This window comes from Streptopelia decaocto (assembly GCF_964273445.1).
Source record: "Streptopelia decaocto genome assembly, chromosome: 5".
In the NCBI taxonomy this organism is placed as follows: Eukaryota; Metazoa; Chordata; class Aves; order Columbiformes; family Columbidae; genus Streptopelia; species Streptopelia decaocto.
This window is the reverse complement of record NC_138659.1, coordinates 15,868,848-15,896,340: the sequence shown is the minus strand read 5'-3', so window position 1 is coordinate 15,896,340 and position 27,493 is coordinate 15,868,848. Positions and strand designations below refer to the sequence as shown.

The window sequence follows — 27,493 nt, the reverse complement described above, 5'->3', positions numbered from 1 at the left end:
CCTGGATGGTGAGTGCTGTTAAGACACAACGGTATTTTCTGATTTCCTCAATGTAACTATCTGACATATGGATAAAACACATTCCAGGTCACAAAAGGCTGAAATAATTGAACCCATGGGATATACAAGTTATATAGAAGACTAACGCATCTAGTAACAATTAAAAGTCTTGCCTAAAATATTCCAGAACAGAGTATAGAGAAGAAATATACTGAAAAATAATGTTGCACTACGAAGTCTTTTTTTTTTTTTTTTTTTTAATACAGACACCAGTTCAGAGCTTTTTCAGCAGTAAAGATTTCAGCTGAATCAGGATTGTGACACCTGCTTGGTTGCAGAAATTTTCAGAATTGTACTGATGCATTAATTATGTCTCAGGTATCTATATTCATCATTTTCCTGGATCTCTCTTGAATTTCTTAACTGCTTTTTCAGGTCTCACCCTACACACGTACCATTTGTGAATAACACTGTAAGCAACATGAATACCCATAAAATGTTACTGTTTCTTCTGCATTTTCTGCATTCCCCACACAAGGCAATATTTCAGTTCAGTGTTCAACCAAAAAATCTTTTGTAAGGCTTTAGGAAAAGACACATTTAGTAAACACACCTTGTGGCTGGAGTAAAAGACAACAGAGGTCAAATGACAGAAGGTCCATTAGGGAATCAAGAGCAGAACTGTCTACTTCATCCCTAAACTTTAGGCAAACTTCAGAATATACTAAGATTCACATATCAGATGCAAGTCTGTAAGCAACAAAGGAAACCACTGCAGGTAAGTGAAATGTGAGCAATGATATGGTTGAGTTGATCCTGGATATTACAGAGTAGCACCTAGAGAAGGCTCTGGGTGGGTGGCTCGGTGAGTAGTTGTTGTTTTGGGGGATTTTGGTTTTGTTTTGCTTTTAAATCAAGATCTGATCCTCAAGAGGTTAAGTGCCATACACAAAAGACTTGAAAGTATTTGCTATCTTAGGATGAAGTGCTCAACAGGACAGCAGAGGGGGTAATTTTATAGATCCAAGGAAAGGTCTTTCCATCAGCAAAAGGAAGGCCTGGAATGAAGCTGTGGAGACTGCCATGAAGAGAATGGATCAATATGGAGTGAAGGTTCCTGTCAGTGAGTGATGACAGAGCATAGCTCAGCAGAGCAATAACATGAAAGGAGAGAGAAGAGCCATGAAGATCATGCAGAGAAAGACACTGAAGCAGAAAGAGGGACTTCCAAGAAGGAACGCTATTCTTTTTTGAGGTTCTATACTGCAAAGGATACGTTGTTGCTATGATTTCAGACAATAATGGGGAGGGCGAAGAACTTTTTGACCTCTGGAGACTATGAGACAAGACGCATCAATTGAGATGTTTGTCATGACAAACATTTTAAAGTATCCCCTATGATGAAGAAGATCCACAAGGAAAGGGACTTAAAACAACTACCCATCTCTCAAACTATCTCAGTAACTTGTTTAGTTTCCCTGGAACTTACATAAACATTTGAAAATGCTTAGTAATTCGACAAAAGGAAAGTCTACCACAAACATAACAGGCCTGAAATGAGTATGTTTTACTAAACTACTAGTTGGTAGCTGCAGTGAATTTAGACAGTTGGGTGTTGTCAAATGCTTAGAAATATCTACCTGACCAGCACACCAGCTCACAGGTTTCTAGAACACAACTTGTCTCAACTGCTAAGAGGACATTAGTAAGCCCCCATAAACACACATTTTCTTGTAGTGCATGTAAAGCAGAAGCTAAGGGAAATCACTAAAACTTTATTTGTAAAGTAATCAGATGAAGTAAATAACAGACAGAAAATCTGTGAGCACCTCAGCTTTATCAGGATTTTGAACTGGTAAATCCTGCCTTGGTTCACTGACTAACAGCAACCAACATATACTGTCATGAAAGCAAGGGGCAACCTCTTTTATAGCTATGGAAGCTTAAGTGACAAGTAAAAATTTCTTGTTCTTTTAAATTGGAAGACACAGGGGAGTGATAATGAGCCATTTTGAAACCTCTCTTCCTGGGAGACAGTGATCAAAAGAGCAACTATAAATATCAGGGACACTGTAATTAAAAAAAACCCACAAAAACAAAACAAAGACATTCTGTTTATTTATTAACTCTTCTGTTTCACGCATTTTCAAGAAACAAACTCCCTAAAAAATTAAATAGGTAAGTTATGCCTGGGAGCATCAGTATTGACCAGTTCACATGAAAATTTTGCAGAAATCAGATCTCACAGGACACCTCAACATATCTGAGCAATCAAATTGCTTCTAAGTTGGCCCTTAATTCTAATTTAAATGTTTATGCCTACATAGTCACATCAAGTAATAACAGGTGATTAAATCTTAAGAACCTACAGAAAAAGCCAGACAAAAATATTACTCTTGTGACTACCCCCTGGATATCACTTATTAATCTTTGGAAACGTGATTTAGAACTCAGTCATAAAAGAGAATGAATGGTTCTGTTATGTGGGTACACTCAGTACATTTCATGGAGCTGGAGCAACACAGCTCCCTGAAGCTCCTTGACAGTCATATCTTCTTAGAGAATACATCTCTGCCCAGCACAAATGACCGATTTCTATGTTCAGCCTCAGGAAAATAACTCTCCATTTCACGTTCTAAAACCTGGCTCATTATTGTTAAGTCTTTATCAAAAGCAAGTCAACCTAGGAAAAAATTGTATTATGAACAGAAGTTTTGGCAAGACAAAGACGACACTTCATACAGCACTTAATATAAAAAGAGGATAATAGTTCTGCCAAATACAACAAATACTAGAAGAAATGGCTTTCACTTTTTTAGAGGCCCTGAGCAATATTGCTGGTGTTCATTTCAAGATCTGCTTCTACAACACAATTCTCTTGATATTATTCTTAAATGCAAAAAAGGATGGATGTTTTTGTTTTGGGATCATTCACAATGTTGGTATTGCAAACCACAGGCTTGCACCAAGGTGAGCATTGACATCACTTTGCCACTAATTTCTTTCAATTCCTTCTTCTTCTTGATCTCCCTTCCCCCGGTTTAAAAAAAAAAATTGCAAATATACTCAATAAATCATGTATTTGCTCTCACGTGACTGTTATGCGTTAGAGTCAAAGATCTCCAAGATGTGCCCCCACAGCGTATCGTGTTACTGAAACACAGAAATAGCTGCAACACAAAATTTTGCCAGAAAAAGAAAAAAAAAAAATCACCACAAAAGTAACAACAAACTGTCTCTCCATTCAGCAGAAGAATATTCACAGAAATACATTTGAAAGGTAAATCAACCCCCAAATTTGAATTAGAAAAAAAACCAGAAGTGTAAACCCCAAAAGATAAAGGATTTTTAACTAGAAACGTCTACAAAGTATACACTCTTATTGGCCACTCAGTCAGTTCTATTTTCAAAGAGTTGTTGTTTGTTGTTTTGGTTTTTTTGTGCTTTTGTTGTTGTTGTTGTTTTGGTTTGGTTTTTTTTTCCTAGAAAGGAATGAAATAAGGAGTTAAAAACACTGCAAGCTTATCCATTATATATCTTTGCTTTGGTTAAGCAGTATGCCCCTACACTCACTCAAATGCTTTGTCCCCTTTTCTTGTCCAGTTATTTTGCTTTGCTGAATCCTACCATCACTTTGTAGCAGAAGTGACATCTTCTTGAGAGAAGCAATGATCTTCCTGTGATGTGGTAACCTGACTGAATCATGAGTGGGGAAAAAGAACACTTAATTCAGCTGCACATCTGGGTTTTATAAAGGGTCCAAAAGCTTAACACTAACATGCTTCAGGGCTCAAACGAAGTCTGAGGAGATCACAGCAGTCAAGAAAGAAGACAGTGTTAATCCAGGGCATATCATGCCCCTCACCATCACTCTGAAAATTAACTGAGCTCAGCTAATTTTGCATCTCCACTAATTGTGTGTTGTGTATGAGTAAGCAATGACTAAGGAAATGTCAAAGCTATTTCATATCCTGTTCTTTTCCTGAAGAAAAATATGACAGGCAGAGAGAACACCTCCCATTAGACCACAACAATTCAACAAGGCAGCTATTTGTTTTAGCAGGAATGAAATAACCTACATGCAATCTAAACATTGCCAATCATTATAATCACTTGTTACCACTGGACTGAGCGTACGCGGCTCCCCCAAAACAATTCATTATCCAAAAATCAGTTCAGATGTTCCAATATGTGTGTGAATGCATACACAAAATTTAAGCTGGAAAATACGCATAGTCACCCGTATATAAAAATTCCTGCTCTATGGTATTCTGGTTATTTTCCAGCATTTCTGATCATGCATTGGTAAACTTTGACCACTGGCTAGAAAGGCAATAAAAATACTGAATAATACAGAACACAAAAAGATGAAAATAACCAGACTGCTAATGAGGTAAGAAAACGTGGCATTGGTACTGAATCTCCTGCTCAGCTCAGTTCCTCACACACTCAAGGACGGATATCGACATTGGCAAAGTACAGGTATCCACCTCAGAGGCAGAGTTCCTGCTTGCTGAAGATACAGGAAACACAGGCTCCTAAACTTAGTTGTTATTAATTTCAACTGTCAGATGCACAAAATAGCTGGACTGACCCCTTCGAGCTCTGCTTTCTCCCCATTCATATCTCACCTGTAAACTCATACAAAGTGTGGCACAAAACACGTACACAGAGCAGGAAAGTAGGATTGGGGAGAGAAAGGCTGCAGAGTAGGTAGAAGAGTAAATACACTAAAGCAGTCAAGTTATTTGTCTGATGAGGAGGGAAAGCAGGCCAGAGGGGGCAAATGAAAAAGAGGTAGGCGAAGGGAAAAGGACTGAGAACAGGCAACACAGTGTTAGAGACTATAGTTTTCATCTGTCCATTGTGTTTTATTCACAGGAACTACACAGCAGAGGGGCATTACGCTAGAACGTTATCCAGCACATAAAGAGCTGGAACAAAGTAGTTCATGGAAGAGCAAATCACTATGTGCAATATTGAGGCCAGACGGCTTGGAAAACTATAGATGTGGCTCTTCACAGCCATACAGCCTTCATACAGAGGTCCCTACCAAAGGGGGTCTTCCGTCAGAACTGATAAACTGCTGCTGGCCTCAGAGTTTTTTCAGACATCAAGAATAACATTAATGATCAATAGACGATGATGATGGTACACGCTCAAGGTGAAAATGAGGAACACATTTAGTGTGTTCTCATAACCATAGGCATAGATATTTACAAGCACAGATCTTTCCTACATGCATTAGCCATAAGTAAACAAAACTGCTAAGGGGCAAACTTTTGGTTTTCTTTAAAGAAAATTCAAATTTAAAAAAAAATATAATCATCAGTCAGATTGCAGTGGAGTACCAAGAAAGAAGAGCATTGCAAGACTGCATGAGAACTTGCACAACCAACTGTGATATTCATTGATTAAACAGAAAAGTGACACTCTATAGAAGGAAGTTATTGGATACTCTTGCCTCACATGTTGGTGCTTCCTCCACCGTCACCTCTTCTCTCCCCATGTGATCCTTATATTTTTTCTTGCATCCATACCCCAAGCATTCTCGATAAAACTGAACATAATTTTACAGTACTACTCAGGGGATTTCCTGAAAATTGAGACAACTCCTTTGCAGTTGTTCACTCTCATTGGCATTTAATTCTCCACTCATTTTGTTCACTCAGCTACAAAATCAGACCCTGGAGGTAGTTTTTGCATGGGTTTTTGCTATGATGGCAACAACAGCCTATCCGTACCATTCCCTGCATCCTGTGCCTACTTGTTTCTAGCTCTCTTAAATCACAACTTAGCTTATTGAATGCTCAGGAGTTAACCTTTACTGCTGGATGTGCACAAAAACCTAGAACAAATCATGACAGACAACCTTCTGTTGCAGAATTTCAAAGAGAACTATGTTCAATTGTCTGCTATTATTTCAACTCATTTATCAGCTGCAGACATCCCACTTACTGTTCTGTAGTTCCTTAGATCATATTTAAAGCTTTTGATAAATAGAGATACAAAATTTACAGTTGTCCAGACGTTTTCTACAATAACTTTCTTAAATGTAAAAATGCACATTAGCAGCAATTCAGCCTCTTCACTAGTGTAAATGCAGCCTAGAATGTTTTACAAACAACAAGAAGCATATAGCTCCCATGCTGGTCACACACTTCATGACCATTTCAAAAACGCCCATCCCGTTCAGTATGAAGAATGGCCTGGCACTACGCTCCCGTCTGCCAGGAAAAGAAAACAATCAAGCAGAAATATATCTGTTTTCTTTTTCATGGTAGCCCTCCAAATAAGTGTTGACAAAGAAGTTAGACTTTTCAAAAACCTTACTTTCCTCCAAGTTAAAAATCAAATAATATTTTAGGCTTGTGGAAAATAATTTAATCATTAAGCTGAGTTCATAGGCACAACAGGAATGTCAATGTGATAAACTTGTGAAAAATGAAAGTTTATCACCACCTTTGGATAAGCTCTTGATAACAATTTATTGTTGATATCAACTCCCTGAGTCAAGATTATTACAACCATGAAAGCAGCCTGCCATTTAAGAAACTCCAGCTAAATGAGAGCCTCGGAAGTTGATCGGAAGCAGTTTTAAATTCCACAGCATAGCTGGGGAGCTATTAGTTGGAAGATTTCAAGTATAGTCTGAACTTCGTATCACAGGAATGGAAATGTTGATTGCTTTTTTGGGCCTATTCCTTTCCAAATAGAGATCAAGTGGAAAAGGACGGATTGGGTCTAAATGTCTAACACAGATGTGTGTAAGTAGCTAAGCAGCCCTCAGAAAGGAAAGAAAATGTGCATAAGAGATCTGAATAGCTTTGCACTATATTAGAAGTTGTCCCTGACAAGGCTTTAGCATCTTTCTGGGCACACAGAACTACCCAAAACTCCTGTTCTTGTACTCCATTCCTCTGAAGCTCTGCTTTTGCCAGGAAACAAAACTTACAGGCAACAAAATTCCAGGCTGCAATGTGGTAAGCTATTCTGGTTCTATTTAACCATCTCGAGAAAAATCCATAGACTAATGCTGCTGCACTCGGCAACAAGATTCAGAACTTCACTCTCCTGAGCCCCTAAGCCTGCTTGGCTCATTAACGCATTCAGCCCACCTCCCCTTCTGCTGGTATGGAAAGAAGATCCCGGGAACGCTGTCTTTTCTTGACATCATAATTTCTTGTTCTTGGTGGCACACGCAGCAATTAATCTCTGATATTTCCTCACTAGGGAAAATCTGACCCACCATACTGAGGGTCCCACTCACAAATATCTCTTGCTACTCAGTCTTTCCAAAATGGTATTCTTCTTCCAGAATGCAAACACCGAGTGGGACTATAATAAAGCAGCCAGCTCCTACACATGCAGTGATATGCAGACAAGGAGCGCTCCTGGTTTATCCATGGTACGCTCCACTTTCTCCATTATAACAGCTTTGTCTCCCAAAGCTTTTTCCCACCATCTCACTTTCTCTTACACACTGATGCGGTACTGCTGTTTTTAAGAAAGCCAAGCACTCTGCACGTCAAACCCCTTTCTATAACTTCTTCAAACCTCTACCTTCGCTAATTAAAAAAGAAACCCCACCGCTGCTTCGACACATTCTAGCCCACTGCAATCCGAACAGCAGAATAGTATGCACAAGCTGAAAGAGGCATGCAGTGCTTGGCTTGCCACCACCACAAAGCAGCCTGAAGGTCACTTTCCCTTTTCATTGGCTCAAGACTCCAATTCCAACTTCCCCAACATCCGAAGTTTATTGCATTCATTCTTCCTGAAGTCAGAGCTTTGCAACCTGCCCTGTGCCTACCTCTAGGAGTTATGGCTCTCACCGAATCTGCCATCACCTAAGAAGAACCAAATCACACACAAGTTGTTTAAGACATCAGAGCTCACAGCACACGTTCAGATTTACATGCATTCCTGTCCAGGAAGTTGGTCGAGATCTAACTTTCAGAATGTACTCCCAATACTGATATTTGCCTCGGGCTTCTAGGCAGAAAAAGAGCTACCAGCAACAATTCCATACAGTGCATATACAGACCTATACACAATCACCTCCAGGTCTTATTTCAGAAGAGCTAACTTGATATGTTAGCTGTTGTTTTAGACCATGGGCTAAGTCAGATTATTAAAAAAAAAAAAGGGGGTACAATACTTAGATTCAAAAGCATGAGTAACAAAGAAACAAAGTTTACAGCAGAACAAGGATGGTTGCCTGTGGGGAGAATATCTTAAAATCTACGGTAAAGTCATACTTGGCAAAATTCAATAGATCTGGTAAACATCAAAGATAAAATTTAGCAGGATAATTCCACCAAGCACCATTAAAAGAAAAATGGGACCAGCAGGGTTACCAGTGAAAAACAATGCCAGGCCTAATAGCACTCATCTACCAGAAGCAATTTATTATGACACCAGAAATAGCTATTTTCACAGTGGATGCTTGAAATGAAAACTTTAAAGCTTCTTTAAGTCTTGAGCTATAGCAAAGTATTCAACCAGCCAGCCAAAATAGCTGAAGGGAAATAGGAAGGCCACATGTGGAACTAATTACTCATGTAGAGGCTATGACAAAGAACATTTCTCCAGACTTTTCATGGGGGCTTCACTTTCAGGAAGTAACTCTAATTACTGTTCAAGTCTCGGCAGCCTGCATGCCGCTGACAGTTCCAAGAAAAAATGAACCTATTTGCCCTTTTCTTGGTCTGAAATGCCAAAATAGAAAAACACAACTAGTGTCATTAAAAAGAAAGAAAACAAGCACTGGCTTATTGCATTAGCTTCCCGAGCAGAATCCTTTTTATAAATTCATTTTTTTCAGCCTTCACAAAACAGCAAATTCTGCGTCTACATTAACTCGCTCTCCGTTGGCTGCAGTGAAACTGTACATCTTGACTTTTTACAGCTTTTCCATACTGGGGCCCACTTCCTGCCCAGTTGAAGAAAAAAATCTGGCCTGAAGATGAAATGACTGCTTAACATTACACTAAAACATCTGGTACCATTTTATACACAGACCCATGTCTGAGAGCAGGCAATTCTAGCGGTCTCACCAGCGGCACAGTGCATACCCAAACCTCCCCAGGGTGACATCATCCCATATATGGACTCTCAGGCCCAGCCCTCCCCCTTTTCCTGGTCCTAAATTCATTGCCAGATCCCCAGTCTGCTGCAAATGTGCCACGTCAAGACTGGAAATCACAGCACTTCAGTGTGTTTCAGTGAGTGCTGCAGAGTGTGAGGGAGAGCCGAGCACAACCCGTGATGCAGGAAGGCAGTTTTTCCCCGAGACTAAAAGAGGATTTAAAATAAATAAATAGACGCGTCCGGAGATCCTGCTCCGTCGCCCCAGTGTTCAGACTACCTGTTCAGGACAATGCTGTTGTACAGTAGTCTGCACATTGGTTAGACTGGGCAAGGGAAAGCAGCGGCATGGACTATTGGGGACGCAAGTTGCTCTTGCCAAGGAGAAGACACTTATTGCTCCTTTCAGATCTCATATACAGTATTTTTCTTCACAGGTTTTGCACACTAGGGAATAAGAAACGCTAAGGGACACTGTGAAAAAGGAGGACTTCAGAATAAAGCGGGGAAGACATTCTGGTAAGGCCTACTTTGGAAGAACACCTGGCCTATGACCTGGCGAACCTAGGTGACTCCCCTCCCCCCTTCCTCCAGTCATCACCGCAAGAAAGATGGAGCTCTGATGGTTTATCAAACCTATGCAAGAAATGAGAGAGGTATATTGCCTAGAGGTATATACTACCTAGAGAAGTGTACAAGAGCAGAGTTAAAGTCGGTCATTTCTTTTTTCTCTTTTTTTTTCAAATTAAAAATAAAGCTTTTTTTCCCCCCTACAAACTAAAAAGGTAAATTTATTTTTTTTTTTACTTGTAGCAATCAGTATAAATATTTAAGGAGTATATTATGTTTTTTTAATGCAGAAAAGACTTGCTAGAAGTATGTATTCTGAGTAGCTCCTGTTGTGAACTATGATCTGAAAAATCAATTTTTAGAAATTATTTTCTCTTAAAGTAATAAAATAAAAGTATGCATGAATATTATTTTAAATTATTGTAAAATATACCGCCTTTGGAAGAACTGTACTTAGGTTTTTATATGCAGCTGAAACTTCTTTGCAAGTAACCTATGCTGTACATGGTAATGAAAACTGGGAGGGAAACCATAGGAAAACTATGACTACTCCATGCTAGGCTTCTGCCCTGTAGAATACAAAATCGTTGATTGTGAGGAAAAATTACTCTGAAAGTTCAGGCTGTGATGGAAAAAATAAAAACAATAAATAAATAAAATGTAACAAACAACTTTCCATCCCGATACCTGACTGGCCATTGCCTATAAGTGACCAGCACCAATTGATTGTTGCCGTTCTCATGTATACTTTGAATCGCTGGTATTTCTTCTAACATTCAAAACGATAAGTTACTTTGTCCTGAATCCCACTGATAAAAATGGAATTTGTAAACGAATGCAGAAGTTTGCTTTGGTGAATTTCCAGCTGTCCTGGTAGGGGAAAAAAAACCCTCAGGCTGAATGAAATCCCCACGGACAAAATAATACAAAAAGTCTGGGCTGCAATTTGATACCAGCTGAACTCCAGAGTCAGCTCCCCTAAAGTTAACACTAGTAAGAAATTACTGCAACTAGAAAAAAAAAACATCTATATGGTGCTCTTTATTGCCAGGAAGGCTTTGAATAGCTATACTATAGTAAGAATTATAATAAATATGCAGCCACTAGTATTAGACCAGTCAATTTTGCAGAATGTGGGTTGTATTTTAGACAGCCTTGATGCTGTGCAATTAAAAAAAAAAATATATATATATATATGTATGTATATTATTATTACCTTTTTCATTGCTGCTTTAATAATCAATAGAAGTCCTATGGGGAGAGATGGTCACATTAGCGTGACTGTGTCTATACTGGCTCTCTTAAAGCCCACAAAAACCAAGAACTAGCACTGTCATTTCGCTTTGCCTCCCATCAAAGCTTATGTGTTTCGACTAAAAGAATTATTTTTAAATTTACATATAGACTTATAGGTTATACACCCTCTCTTCATCTTACAGAAGATTATATATAGAATTAAATTATTGGGGTTTTAATCCATTGTAGTAAGAGTAAACTGAACTTTTGTTCTTGTTCTACTTTTAAGTAGAGTTACAACACACAGTTAAATGTAGTTATTAACAGAAAATCTGAAGAGACAGGAAGAAATTAAAGGAATGGAACCAGAATCAAACTTGCATTAATATTTCTCAATCTCTCTTTACGTATGACTGCTGTTTTACGCATAGTAAATCTGAAAAGTTTTATGACTTAGATTTTGTTTAAGCGGTAGAAAAATGTTTTCAAATCTTGTTATGAAACTTGCTCAGTTATGCTTTCAAAGGGAATAGGATCGTTTGCAAATATTTTTTCTATCTAGAGCTTACTTGCAATGATACTTTTATTTTTTTTTATAATTCTGATCGAGAAATTAAGAAAGGAAGTATTGTTATCCAGCCAATAAGAGGCTCTCAGTGAAAATACTGTTGCAGATAGCCCGCGTTAACTTTTGCTAAATAAGCAAGGACAACAAAAACATATGGAACTAGTGTTGCTCTTATCTCTAGTCCACTATTTGCATTAATCTTTATTTTAAATGACCTTTCTGGATTTAGGAAGTGATTCCCCTCCCATACACCCATGACTCTTCAAAGCTACATTTTTAGACTGGAAGGCTGAGACCTCGGAGGCCCCCTTGGCATGGGGCTCGGGAAGGAGGCGGGGGGGGGGGGAAATGCAGTGTGCAAAGCAGCAGATAGGGAAAGAAAGCCTGTATTGTTAGCAATGAATAAGGAAGTATATCTACTTCGGCTCAGTAATCAAAATGTTTTTGAAGTTAATTAATTGATTCTCTGCTTCTCAAAACAGTGCTGTTTTAGTTGAAACAAATTCTAGTTGATCATAATCATACAGAAAAAGATTTCTGTAGTTATAAAACAAGAGGTTTTAAATACTCATGTCAGCAAACACAAGATAGCTGTATACAAACATTTCAAGCAAAAAACAAATAATCAAACAACACCACCTTTTTGCAATGACTAAAAAAATTAGCAGGATCCAATGCATACTAAATCATGGTGAGAGTTCTGTAAACCAGGATGGTCTCAACGCTTAAGTCTGTTGTAAGAACTAAATGAAACAACTGATATTACCATAGAATGCACAAAACCAGGAAAAGCTAATTAAAGCCAGTATGGACGTTTAAATGAGTGTTTCAATATAATGGACTTTCTTTCATCTTTAAGGAGCATCAATTTTTTTAGTACACTCAACAAAATTAAATAGGAAAGAGGAAGGAAAATATTCCTAACCTTTTCTATCTATTCCTTTAATGCTAAAAAAAAAAAAAAATAAAAAAAGGAAAAAAATCAAAGAAGAGATGGGGAAAAGACAGTTAACTTTACAGACATAAATATAGATCAAATAAGCATCCAAATGTGAAAAAAACTAGTTACTTTAAAAAAAAAAAAACATGTCATTTGACATTTTTCTGCCTTGTCATTAAGTTGTATGTTATCTTCTGTGTTACCGTGACCAGTGCTGGGTAACACATCTGTACTTTCGGAAGACTAAAAGTCACTGCTGTCCTCCCTGTGCTCCTTGCCCCCCTTCCTTTACTATCACTGTGCGTCCACAGACATTTCTGCAGACCACCCAAGTGTCGTTGCTATATGGAAAATATTACAACCAAAATAGCAAAATACTTTCATTAAAATTCCGTACTTTTAAATAGAATGTTAAAGTATTATAATCTTTTAAACAAAATCTGTTAAGCAGATCAGAAGATAAAAATCCTAAATCTTACTGTGTATTTTTAAAAAATAATCGATTTTAACCATAACTTTACTCTTACTTGCAAAACGCTTTGCTTCCTGAACGGTACTTTTCAAAGAAAAAAAAAAAATCATCCTAATTGAGATAATATTAGGGGTCAGGTTTAAACCTACAAAAAGACAGGAAAAGCCACATCTAATAATGAAACTTTACTGAAAAATGTTACTGTACTTCTGTACTGCATTTTACGTTCAGTGCAAAACAGTATCTAAAAATAACAACCTGCCTTTAAATAAAAAGTCATGATCACAGTTGAAGAGAATACAATTCTCAACTCAATATCCAAGCTACCAATATTTAAAGTTAGATCCTTAATACAGGTTTCTGCAAATATCATATTGGCAAACAGGAGATTTTTTTTTTTTTGTTATGAGCATTCTAAAATATTCTTGAGCCCTTCACTGAATCAATGAATCAACCAGGAACAATACACAAAGTATTAAGGCCTTTGAGCAAATCAACTATAATTTCAAGGAAAATCAGTTTTTAAGTAATAATCAAGTGGAGATAACTATCCAGTTGTTAGTAGCACTCAATGAATTAATTGAATGCAAAAATAATTTTGCCTTAGTTCAAGATGTAAAGCTCTTTGCTGATTCTTTGATGAATTCTCCTCGTGTACAGTTGTTAGAAAGACCGTACAATCTTTCTACTTAAAACTTTTACTCCCCTTAATTCCCGGATAGTTGTTAACAGAAAACCTATTAATTAAAATGCATACTTTTGTTCTTCTAATCCTTCTATACTATAGGCTGCCAGTGAATATTATTGTATAATTCTTCACTATTTCAAAAAGGATCCACAACATAGAAACTGAGACCTAATTTTCTCCTAGATTAAAGATCATTGATTTCTTTAACAAGTAAATACAGAAATTAAATGTGATTAAACCTATAAAACAAGTAGGGTTTTATATTTGTTTTAAAAGTACTCCTAATTTGCCACTTTTCTTTGTGTTTTAAGTGGTCAAACGGGTAAACTTTCCTTAGAGTTACAAAAAAAATTTAAGTAAGCATATGAAGAAGTCAAAGTAAGAATGTTTTATGTCTAGGAATGAATTTCTCATGCCTGAATTCGCTAGTCATTGTTTTGTGCTTTATTTGTTTTTTTAAGACATTTACTCTATCTTGTTAGGTTCAAGGAAAATTTTATTCATCCAATTGAAACACTTAATTTGTATACTTTAACTTGTATATTAGCTAAAATGCATCTTTATGGCAAAATAAGGATTAGAGCTAGCACACCTGAATAATTACAAATTCATTTATTATTAGTTTAATTTTAAAACTCAACACTATTCCCACCCTTAGCCTTTTGGTAAATTAATCCCTTTTATAATCAGGTTTCAGGCTGGAACGTAAAAGCATTTTGCTGCTATTCTATACGGGTTATGTTTAAGATGGGTTTGAAAGCACAAGTCTGTTGCTTACCTATGGAGGCACTAGTGAGCAAGCGATTTAAGAACACCACCACAAAACAGAACAATTTAATCTGTATAGAAAAGTAATACAACTATCTTTCCCCCTTTCAAGATTCCAGTGTGTTTTAAACCTTTTGAAGCAACACCTCAGTAATGTTGCAAATGTCACTGCAAAACTGGATTACGGTCATTATGTGTATTTTATATACAGGAAAGTTCAGCAAAGCAGCACATCTTGTGATGTGAAATGATGCTGTTTTCATGCTTTTGCTCTATAGCTTAGTCTATGTTCAACTGAAAAAAACTTGCTGAAGCTCCACAAAGCTTTTTTTTTGTTTTCTTAAAAAGTACAGATTTTGAGAGAAAGCTAAATTTAAATAATGTGCAAGGCAAAACACTAAAGAAATATCATTATAAGTGTACAACTTTAACATATTGGCAAAATAGCTCTAAAATGCAACCAATTCTCTTTCCAGTACATTCCCTTTAACTGGGTTCATGTACAAGTAGTTTCCTCCATTTATGCAGAAAGACTTTCATTTTCAACATGCAAGATTATTGTACTTATCTGCTCCTAGAAAATATGTACTGTATAAACATATCCTTTATCTTGAACTTCAGTATTTCTGTGCTTCCAAGAAGAGTTAAAACATCTGGTTAAATTACTAAGTGTGAGTAGAATATGCAGGCAAAATCCTGTATGAATTGCATATAAAATAAACCATGGCTTCAATCCTTTTTCTTTTTCCAAATGTTCGGTGTTAACGGGTCTGTTGAAATCACATCTCTAATACACGTCAGCACAATGATACCCGATGTACCAAAATGCTTCTTTTCTGAATAAAATCAAGTTCTGTTCTTGTTCTACAGCTCCCAATGTTTTAAAGTTTAATTGTGTTATGTGTGTTCCCCCTCCCAACAAAGACCCCCAACCCGGAACGGTACAAACTGTTGCACACCAGCGGTGATGGCTCCAAGGGACTGGCTGGACGGAGTTGTCATGTGTCTGCCTGTCTACACTTGCTGTGCAGAACATCCTCTCACCTGTACAGCAGGCACAGACAGGCAGTCGCATGACAACCCAGCCTGAGGGACAGCCGCCAGTGGGAAACCGCTCTGACACCCCAGAGCATCTGCACCAACAGCTCCAGCCAAGAGTCACTCTGGACCTCAGATGGCCGGTCAGTAACCAAGCCGCGTACTGCAACCCACCTAGAGTCAAACCAACACTGCCTATAAAATACAATAAAACCCACTGCTGAAATTTTTACTGTGCTTCCTATAGTACTCTTTTCCTAGTTGTTCTCATTAACTCACTAAGTTTTATTTATACGCAGCTTTGCAGCACCATTGTACATTTTGTCCTCCCATTTACTTCTCAGGCATAACTTGAGCAACTTGCATTATTATTGTTGGCATAAAAAAATCACTGACAGTCCTGTTAGGCTCAGAAACCAATAGCAGCCTACTGTGTGGCAAGTTAATTCTATAAACTTACACAATGTCAGACTTAAGAGTAACTTCTCCCTTTTCCACTCTCTCACCCCTTCACTTATTTTCATATCTCCGTCCCAAATCACACAGGATTTTACAATTGGAAATAAACTGTGAAATTATAATACACACTGCATCCCTCACGCAATTTTGATAGCACTGTCCTTTCCTACTGAAACAGAATGGAAATATTTTATTTGGAAATAAAACTAAAGGGGATTTTTCCAATAAATGTAAATTTCATATTTTTAGAAGCTCTTATCTTAGAGTCCAGTTTGGCAATTGTTGCACATCAATTATGCCAGTGAAATCTCTGGATGTTTTAGAAAGAATAATAAAATTACCCTGTCTGACCATGCACTGTAAAAATGCTACACCACCTTACAAACAGCCTCCTTTTGTTTACAACAAAGAGCTTTTTGATTCACAAGCCAGGACGGTGTTTCATATTCCTAAAGTCCATTTTATCCTAATGTAAAAGTGGTTAATTCACAAACTTCAGATTTGCAGGTTGACTCTCATATGAACCTTAACACAAAAGCTACATAAGCGCAGTAACAATTGAGAGCTAAAATGCTCAGATTTAATCTTTTTTGTGTAAGTATGCCTTATAATACTTTAGCTAGTATAATATGGAATACTCTATGAAAGAAAACTATGATTTGTGATGTCAATGAAAAGTGCTAACCTTGCACTTATTTACAAGAACCTTAAAGCGGTACACTATTTGCTTGATTTTAAGCAAGTGGAAAAGCACAAAGTTATGGCATTGGTCGCGCAACAAATTTATGAACACAAGGAACTGTATGCAGCATCAGAAACTAATCAAGATTAGTATTCACATAACCAATACTATAACTGCTTTAATCACACTGTTCAAATGTCAAACCTAAAAAGCATTCTTAGGCGCTGATTCCCATCTCATCAGGAATAAAATCCTGTTGTATGATTGCAAAGCAACAAAACAATGCCAAGAAACGAATCTTTTCTTCCGTAATACAGATACCATACAACCAATTTTTAAATTTTTTGCCAAAGTAACTTGCTTCAAAATGCATTCCACTGTGGATTCTTCACTTATAGAAGCTGCAGCTCACAAATAATGGAAATAATTTACAACCTTCCAACAGAACTAGCAAGTATTCACTTGCTTTCAGAGAGTGATTTTCATCTCAGGGTAAATTCCAGACTACAGAAAATGGGCTCAGCTTACACTAGAGGGGGTACACAGCGCCAGAGATCCCAGCAAACACTCTTGCTCTGTGAAGTGCATTCTCAGAGCTCACTGGTACACAGGCTGCTACAACGGCACTTATGCAGGGGCCGAGGCACAGGGGGAATGAACCCAACACTGTGGCAAGGGAATAAAGGTGAGACCTGACCTTCTGCATCTTCCCTGGCTGCGAATGAGAAGCTCTTGCTACCGTGCAAGGAGGAGGCACGGGGGATCTGAACCCACTATGACCTCACAGCACGCACAGCCGCACGGTGCCCGGGCACCGTCCAGACACATAAACACATATCACTTCACACATCGCTGAAGACATTATATCTTACCAGGGTGGAAGTGCACCAGCATGCAGCCATTGCAACAATGATCTGAGAACAGGATGTGACAACTACCAAACCAAGCTGAAAGTGAGGAGAACGTTTTAAGGAGACAAAATGTAATTATAAAAATTGGAATTCTGCCAGGAGATCAAATATTTGCTGCTCTGTTTTCAGAAGCCAGTAGTTCTGTTTCTGAAACAGAAAGTCACTGGTCTTTCGCTTAACCAAGTGGTCAAGCTATGGCTTTGACCATCTTCAGAATGTATCTAAAAGAGACTTTACTAATTTTTCACTGAGAAAGGCCCAGGAAAAGAAAAAAAAACACATTATACAGCAAATCTGTACTTAAGTAGGAACTTCTTCCATCAGCAAACCATAGAATCCCATGCTGTTATCTTCTTTTACCAGTCTAAGAAATTCCTGAGTTATCTTCCATATTGGCCTGAATGAACTACTGATATTTTCATGACTCTCAAAACATAACTGTTTGGCAATAGAGAAACAATTTTAAAACATGCATACAGAAAGCAGACAGTTCTCTCCATGTACTAATCTGAGGTTCCCAGGTGACTCTCTCTAGAGAGAGTCATAGCAGAAGGCATTCCATAAGTATTTTCAGGAATTTTTATACTTCACACTAAATAAAGATCACACTCAAAAAAGCAACACAGAAACTACCTCCAAAATTGCCATGTCACATATTAGACACACCTCCGAGTGCTTGAGATGGAACATAACAAGGGGTGTTAATCTCACCTCATCACTTATTTTAGTTATGGTTACTTGCACCTAATCTAAGCCAGTACGTCCTAGTAGTTTCAAGGTAGATTAAAAAAAAAAAAAAACCAAAACAGACTGCTTCAAATTTTGCATTTTTTTTAAAAAAATCATTTTTATGTCTTTGCATAAAGACAAGTTATATTTCAATAATCTGAGAATAAAACTTCCCCTCTTGACACCTAGCACTTGGGTCCTCCCCTCGGATGGCATGCACTCATTTTCCTGTTAGAGAAAATACATTTTACTCCCTTTAAAACTTAAATAAAAGGACAAGGGGCAAAATCTTCAAGATTAGCCTAATCTGTCCCTCAGTCTTAAAATCTAGCTCAAAATGGCTACTTACTCATGAAAAAGCCACTACTGACCAGCGCAGTTTCCACCATCGGGAGTATTTCTGAAGTAACTACCTCTGGTAAGTACCACTTTCTGGATTTGCGGGACTTGACAGACCTCTGCCTTACATCCATACACTGCAGGACTTCTCCCCAGTGCTTCTAGAAAATCCATTGCAGTAAAACACTAAGTTGGTTAAACAGGTTACGAGTTGTCTGCATAGCTCCCAGTAACTACCTACCTGTTTTGTTGCGGTAAGTCAGTGTTTTATTACTCAGAATAAGCTAGAAAGATTGAGCGATGCTTTAGAGCTCATTTCAGACTCTCTCTTTACCAGTGCCTCTTCCATCCAGTGAACTCATTCACCCTAAAAATCACTAATTTTTTGCTGAAAATATTTAAAAATAAAAATCAGAAAATAACAGTTTTTTTTTTTTTAAATGTAGTCCAATTTTTCTATGAAAACCAACACAAAACTTTTAAAAAACACAGCGGCTACACTGTAAAGCTGATGGTGCACATAATAATCCTATTTTAACCTTCAAAAGTTCACAGAACTGCTGTTGAGTTTTGGATAGAGAATATCATTACCAACATTGTAGGAAAAATAATTAAATGGAACAGACAAGTACAACTTTGGTTCCCAAAGCTGCCTAAACAACATATTCAATAAAGCAGAGCAACCTGGATATCCTATTTATCACAGAAATGCTTTTTCCATTTCTCTTATTACTCACCTTAGATTTACTGATTAGTAGCAACATTTCTTACAAGGGCACAGTTTTCGGATTTCCAGTAGCAAATTTGAAAATCCATACTAACCAGCTACAGAACCCTGCAGACAGGCTTTTCATCCTCTCAGAGTATGAGGCCAGAGAACAACTATTACCATTAAATCAATTACCGTGGTTACTTTCAGAAGTAACATTACCTGGACAATTCACAATCAACTAATAGTATATGTCTAAGTGTGGTCCAAACAAGCATACCACCAGAATATTCCAGGTTTGGGAGCTGTTTTTTTGTGGTTTGTTTTTGGTTTGCATTTTAACCCATGTATGGAAATCACAGGAAGAGAGGAAAAATGCAAACAAAATACCCAAAAAAACAGTCCATAGAACACCCTGTATTTATGTATCAACATTTCAACAGAAGTCTTATAGGGTCAGCATTCTCCATGAATCAAAAGCAGAAATTTTAAAGGACACAGGTAAAACCTTAAAACTTTCTTTCACTTCAAGTGTGTATAAGCTGATTTAATATTTTAAGCTGTTATTAGAAGACTGAAAAAAATACTAGTTTTTTTTCACAGTTGGAAAAAAGTTCTTTGTTCCTTACCTCATCATCTTTATACCAGGACAAGCTTTCTGCTGTTAAAACGAACCAGTATTCCTTCGATCCTCCTTTCATGATGCCAATGTTGTTGATGGTCAGCCAGCCTTTCCGGATGACCTGTGCAGAGGTGCAGTCAGGCACAAGTTTAGTTCATTAATCACTTGACATTATTCTGCTACTGCATTCATCCTCTTAAACATTAAGATTTGCTAAATAAAACAAGAACAGGTGCATTTTTTATTCTCTGGCAAATTCAAGAGTTTTTGCAGGTACTTATCATTCAAGGAAAAAAAAGTAAAAAAAGGGAATACAGTCTTTTTTAGTCAAAAAAATTGGAGAAAGAGAGAAGCTTAAGTGTTATCATGTTGTACTTACAGCAGGTATGAGTACATCAAGTATCATGTCAACTTGAAGATGTTTGCTGTACAATAACACCTTGTAATGTCCATACAACTTCATGTATGCCTACTGTGTTCTAGGCTAATTGTTAAGAGCATTTGTAAAGTTGGATACTAGGAAAAGCACCTGGATTTTTCAAAGGGGTTGAATCAAGTAACAAAGTGGACAGGTCTTGTACAGGTTCATTTAAAATTAAGGCAGGAAGTAGTAGGGAGATGCATATGAGAGCTATTTTCCTCTCATAAGGTACAAGAGGAGTAAAAAAAAAAAAAAAAAAAAAACAAAAAAAAAAAAAAAAAAAACACAACCTAACGTGGGAAAATTTCTAAAGCAGAACTTCATAAAATAGATGCAAGCCAAAGACAAAAGAACAGATGGGAACAGCATACCTATAAATACTAAGGCCGGGAGGCTACATCATGCAGAGAGAGACAAAAGAAAACTTAAGAGGAAAGAGAACTCCAGAGCTGAAGAAGAGAGAATGGTGATGAGAACTGGTTTATGGATCATACAGCTAAAACTTTCAATTTTATTGGAACATTTATTGTTCTTGAATACATATATGAGAAAGAAAACTTTCCTTCCTATTATATTCTGAACAAGACAACAGAACTCCCCAGATGACAGAGATGCAGGGAACCTCAGCCCTTCTGTTTCCCCCTACAGCAACACCCTTGACTTGCCAATGAAGTATTGAGATAGAAAGATAGAAAGAAGTGCCCAAAGAAGCCCTTCATAACTGCCTCAATAAGTGCTATGAGCATAGACTTGGGTGATTGAACATAAGTTTCCTCTTGCTTTTAGGGAATTGTGCAAGACTGAGACATCCCTCTCAAAGTGCTTTACAAGACCAGTAACTCCAATATCAACATATAATCAGAGAGAAACATTGCTCAATATCTATTCCTTGTCATCTATGGAAGTTTCAGGATCAGAATTCCCTCCCATTCAGCAAGCATGTTAATATCACCTCCCTGAAAAAAACAGCTTTGGTATTGCACAGAGCAAGGAACTTATATATGGTAAGTAAATAAAAGAAAGAGATCAGAAGTTACACCTGAAAAGCTGGTAAAAGTATTGGTAATGTACATAATCCAAGAGTACCAACTTCATTTCAAAGAAGTAAGAAAACCACTGAAGATCCAAAAGCAGTCCGTGGGTTTTCAGCCTTTAAGAAAATTGCTAAGAAAGCACTGATTTGGTTTTGAAGACTGAGTAAGCTCTCAGAGAACTGGATGTGTCTCCCCATAGAGAGACTCAAGAGTGTGGCCCAAGCAGACTGGCTGGAATAGCCTGTACCACAAAGGTTTCCTCAGAAGTTGGTAATTATTTTTAATATTCATGTTCATTGGGGGAAGAAAAAAAAAGTGGAGAGGAGCATTACTGTTTACAAACAAACACTTGTTTGTAAATGCTTGTTCAAGTGCAAGTTAAGAGAAACATACTGATATAAACTTTACTACCCATCAAATCTTCATTTTATTTTATGATGTTTATTGAAGTAAACTTTTAACAGGAAACAAGTAATATGCATACATAGCCAGTGTACTGGCCTTCAGGCAGCTGCCACAGAATAAGGTGTGGAAATACGGTAATTTCATTTTTTTCTGCATTGAACTACACAGATGCAAATGGAAGAAATTTTAAGAAAAATCCAGAAAATTAACATTCTCCAACCACTTGAACTTAGCTCCGCCTCAAGGTGAGCTACATGTGTACAGCAGACTAAATATTAATACTTCACAGCAAGAGTGAAAACATTGTTATTCCCATGTTATAAAGAAACTGAAATAAGAGGCTATGAGAGAAGATGCTGTTGAACCATGCTGTCTGCAACTGAAAATGCTGTGTTGCTCCCTACAAAGCACGTATCCATGTACAGGAAGCACAGACGGCTGGGCCAGTACGCTACTGAAAAGTGATTTTGACACACATCTTAGAAGGGGAAAAGATTTGAAAACATATGTCACAGCAGGGATAAAGAAAACCCACGAGAAACACCTGAGTGTCACATTCAAGAACCTTACAGGTGACAAGCACTTCAAGAAAAGGGAAGTAGCACTCTCTGCTTATTTCATTCAGTGCTCTCCCTCATTGTTACCATAGGCTTTGTATCAAATTTTCCCAATATGACAAGAACGCATTCATGATAGAGGTCTCAGAACAGACCAAGCCAAGATTTTAAAATCTAAACTATACAAGTCATTTAAGAAGTAATGAAGTTTTTAACACACCTAAGATAGGAACTACACTAGTTGTACAGCTCCAAACGACCATGGTATTCCAGTCCAAAACACCTCCCCATAGATGCATAACCATCGCTGGATGGGACAGAAACAAGCTGACTTGCTAATACAAACACTGGTCACTGTCTTGTGAAGGAAGGAATTTGCTAGTTGTTTCCTCCAAAGTCCTGTGTGCTGAAGATTAGATCCAGCTGTCGTTTCCACACAACACTGCATGAAGAGCAGGGCACCAACCTAGAGCAGAATCCTGGGTACTTGTTTTTCACATGCAGATTTCCAGACCTGTTTATCTATACCCCTTTGGGAAAACAGGGTACTCTGTTCTCTAAAATATCCTGGACACTACAACGGAAGATAATTATCCAAAATACTTGCAAGCAGTTCCGAGGGACATCAAGAGAGAGATGAGCTTAGTGTACTAAGCTTCACATTGTTTTCATTGAATTGCTCCTGTTTTCCAGGCAGATTTTGTTAACTACAAAAAGCTACACTGTTGAGATACTTAGTACCAGTGTTGGGGGGAAGGAGATGTCAGATGAAGGTGTTAAGTGCAAAACAAAGTGAGATTAATCAACATAGTTTTACTTTCCAGAGAAGCTGAGTTACACCTTAGACTTCAGTTAATTTCTCAAAAAAAAAAAACCCACACAAACCTCAAGCTGTATTTTAGAAATAAGTGTCCTTCCATGGGAAGCAAGCAGCAAAGATTTTGAAGTGAAAAAAAACCCTGATGGGGAGGTGGTTAGTTTTTTGTTTTGGTTTTGGTGGTATTTTTGTTTGTTCGTTTTAACTATTGTGTTAGCTATATTGCATAGTACTTCACCTTGAAAAATGAAACTAGTGTGTTTCATTATTGTTTTCACTAGCTCATTTTCTGGTTGGTTTGGATTTAGCAGATCCATTTCAGTATTCTCTATCATATTTCCAAATGCTACTCTGTGCAAACCGGATATTAGTGACATGAGTTATGAGCTTCAGGAAGGTGAAAAATCTGGGCATTGCCAGAAGCTAGTGAAGACAATATTCTGACCGGTAGTTGGACTCCATGTACAGGATGGACATGAGGTGACACAGTTCCTTCCTTCAGGGTCCTGATATCTAATCTGGGTGTCTGAAAAATGAAACTTAGAGGGTACAAATGCATATGAACGAGCCAGAGGAAGTCATTTTCCGATAGTTCAGCTGCACAAAACCCAAATGATATCAGTTGCTCTTATTCTTCACCACTTCAAGGATAAACAGGAAAGCAGGATTTGACAAAATAGGTACATTTTATGTACTGCTGCATGACTTACTCATTCCATTTAATCAAATAAAGTATTTGTAAAAGAAATACATTAGAGAATCAGGAAGTGTTCAATTTTTTTACAATAAGTATGTTAAAGATGATTTCAAGATAAGTGAGAGAGAAGTGAAATTGGCTGGGCAGACAAATGCAAGTGTGAAAATCATGACAGTGGCTACTTCCGCAACTGTACAAGCAGCAGCATTTGTTGAGTGAACATTATCTCTCTATTAACATTATATTATGTAACTCCATTTAAGTAATTCTGAATGCACAACTCCCAGCACTACTCTACCTTCTAATCATTGTGATAACAGCATGTCTTACCAAATAGTAAGTACATTGAGAGAATAAAAATTGCAAAAACTATTCCGTGAGACATCCTCACAAGCTATTGGCTCTTTTAGTTCAAATATGAAGATTCTCACACAGAACAACAGAATAGAGGGGAAAACTAATACAGTGTTCACTGTAATTTGCCAAATGTCAGAGCATAAACTGATATGTTCTGATACAATATATGCACAATATATCACATAACTTTAAAATAATTACAGTGGCTTAAGTCCTAAACAGATGTCTACTTGAAAGAATAATTTAGTCTTCACCAAAACTAAGCACTCAGTACTGAAAAACTAAAACATGCTTCCAAAGGTGGTTAAAGATTTAGGTGATTAAATCAATCATAAAGGAATGTTAACCTGAAAAGTAAGTATAGTTAAAGGGCATTTAGAACAGCAATACATCTCTAGTCTTGATAAGGTGAAAATTCAACGCAGTATGTCTTATTTAAGGATATTTCAAAATTTATCATGCAGTTGTCCATGGGCATTACAACTTTTACAGAAACACCAACACTTCTTAACATGACAACCTCACTGACCATGGCACAAGTTTCCATTTCCATCTTTCTTGTAAACACATTTCTTCCCTGGGTCATGCAAGGTGACAAGGTTTAAGTATATCTGAAGAAAATAAGCAGCAGAGTATGCTACAAAGCAGGAATTAAAAAAAAAAAAGGGGGGGGGGAGGGGGGGGTGCTTACAGGAGGTTACTAGGGGAAAAGTTACTTATTAGCACAATAGTTCAGGCCAACTGATGGGGTCTGAATGCTACTTGTGTCCAGAACAAGTGAAGTACATTATTGGTGTAATGTTGTAAAAGAAGCAGGTCAAACAAAGCCTTTGAACCCAAACCTCCAAATCACTTGGACAGTGACTGGAATCTCATAGTTCAGATTAAGCCCCTTCTCCAATTACAGAGGCTACTACAAACACAGCAGCAAATTTTGCTGCAGAAGTAAAACACAGAACAGATTTCATATAAGTTATATATACTCCTCTATAATTTGATTATCTTGCATTCTCACACATGGAATATCAGTTGGGCACATGGAGCAATGACACCTTCACCTTCAAAGGTTTATCATGAAGGGGAGCTTTAAACACTAAGTTTTAGTTACCAAAACAAATCTCAACACGCAAAATACACAGTTAAGAGTGAGTCAGCTCTCAGGAACCAGATCTTGCTAGTGTGCTGTGTAAACCCAAGCATTACATTGATTATTTCAAGCAAATTAGAAGACAGACTAACCTGTGGCTTAAAAAGAAACTTTGTGGAGTCAGGTCAAAACCTCAGGCGGTAGCAAAGAAAAGACAAACAAAAAAGGCCAAAGATTACGCGTGAGAGGATAAATTAGTAGTAGAGGAAAGAGGAGCAAAAACATGTTAAGAGGAATTGGCATTATACTTCTTCCAAAAAAAGCAATATTGCTGTGCTCATCTTATTTCTGATATACACAGACACAGTTAATAGTTATCTGCATCATTCCAGTTCAAAGCAAGTTATAAAAAAGAAAAGCAATGGATTGCAAATGAGTATCCCACTATTCTGGGAAAACGTAATGATCTTGAGCTTCTGAGAGACTCAATTCAACTGCTGTTAGAACCAGTGCTGCCTAGTCCTTTTTCCTTTATTGAACTTTAGTTCAAGTTTGTCTGAAATTAAAATGAATATAATTTGATCATGTGGCAACATATTGGAAAAATGTATGTGTTTTCATCATAGATATTACTAAAGGATGCACATCATACTGAGTTTTACTTCTTACACCTCACCATCATGGAACCAGGAGTAATTTGTTATAAAATTAACTGCTGTTTAGACAATTCATTCTAATTAGCAATATTAAAGGCATTCACATATTTATTTACTCATAAAGTGGAAGGATTAGAAAGAAGTCTGTCCATTATGTATTGACCCTCCTGCTGCTATGAAAAGAATGCTACAAAGGCTTAAATATTTCTATTAATAAATCTCCCTTTTTCTATGCAGAAGTAATTCCATCATATAAACAAAATACCAGTAACAATACCCGTACCCCAAAAGAGCATGTTCATTTAAGCAAGAGCTGATGCTTCCTTTCAGTTACCAGAAACTTATTTGCCCACCTTTCAAAAAGGTTTCCTATGAATAGAGGCACTTAGAACAGATAAATACTGCTTTCCAGTTATATAATAAAAGAAACATCAATTAGTCATTTTAGTTTGAGAAACTATAAGTTATGCAATACTGATTTTATTCAAAGTTTTCTATAACATTAAGTCATACTAGTTCATACTTATAACAGCAGGTTAGTAGCAGTTAAATGATGAACTGCGATTATACTTTCTGGCGGAACTGTTACGGACAAGACTGTTTAACGTTAAGTAGTTTAGTAGCAAGTACTCAACAAACCAATGAGTTAGAGACAAACTTTGCCCTTTGAGAAGCTAAATGAAAAAGCAACAATAAAGCTTACAGAACTTAGCTCGTACAATTTGCCTTGAAGGCGGTAGATTGGTTCCCTGAAATAGCAAATTGCAAAAATGAAGTTTTATTTCAGAAATGTTTTCTCATTCTTTTCAACTCCATACAATTAACTTACAAACATCTGTTTATTATCTTCAAAATAAAAGGTTCAGCAAAGTCCTTTATACCAAAAGTAATCCAGTTTCAACATTTAATTTAAAATGCCAAGTTTTTTCTCCACTTCTTTAGAGAGAGAACATTCACTTAATTAAAAAAAAAAAAATCATTCATTTTGTTTGTGTATTTTCGAAGAGTTAGATAATTGGTCGATCTTCCTTTTATGGGACACTCCAAAGTGATGATGGCGGTTGTGTTTGACACATGTTCCAGCACAGCTAGATAAGAAGGAATTTTCTCCTCAGAGCAGAGAGACTCATCTTTGAAGCCATTTCAGTGTTTAGACCTTTCAACTTTTTCCATTTTAGTCCAAACCATATGTTACATCAAAAGTGCCACTCACACTGGCAAGGCTCTGTGGGACGGTCATATCCAAGAAGTAATGGATTATTTTGACTAACATCTCAAAAATAACTAGCAATTTCTTGGTGGAAGAAAGAGGTTGGATTTCTATCCCCTAAAACACAACTAGGTTTTAAAAAAATGCTAGAACTCTCATTTACAACAGCAGAATAGAGACTTCCTGAAATCTCAAGGTTTATCACCTGAGGGATCTAAACTCAGTGGTCACATTTGAAAACCTTGGCCTTTCACTCCTGAGCATTGTTTGAACAAATTACACATTAACAGATTAGGAAGATGTTTAAGTCAGGTAATATTTTATACAAAGTGTCATTGTCTCATTTTTACTTAGATTTTTTATACACTTTTAAAGAACGTTCTAATTCCATAGCATTTTATTTCTGTGTAAGACTTCGCAAAACCCTCAAA

At 37.1% G+C, this 27,493-nt stretch overlaps 1 protein-coding gene across 4 annotated transcripts in view; it reads right to left on the bottom strand.

Moving 5' to 3' along the window:
• Nucleotides 1-27,493, bottom strand: part of DNM3 (dynamin 3) — a gene marked incomplete at both ends in the record, with an annotated part of 177,816 nt that overhangs the window by 102,314 nt on the left and 48,009 nt on the right. For 3 of the 4 annotated variants that reach the window (XM_082052197.1, XM_082052195.1, XM_082052194.1), the window contains 2 exons: nucleotides 19,829-19,942; nucleotides 26,572-26,601. In XM_082052197.1, the coding sequence (XP_081908323.1) occupies nucleotides 19,829-19,942; nucleotides 26,572-26,601 (144 nt within the window). The remainder of the gene's footprint in view (nucleotides 1-19,828; nucleotides 19,943-26,571; nucleotides 26,602-27,493) is intronic. The other variant, XM_082052196.1, reaches the window with a different exon arrangement.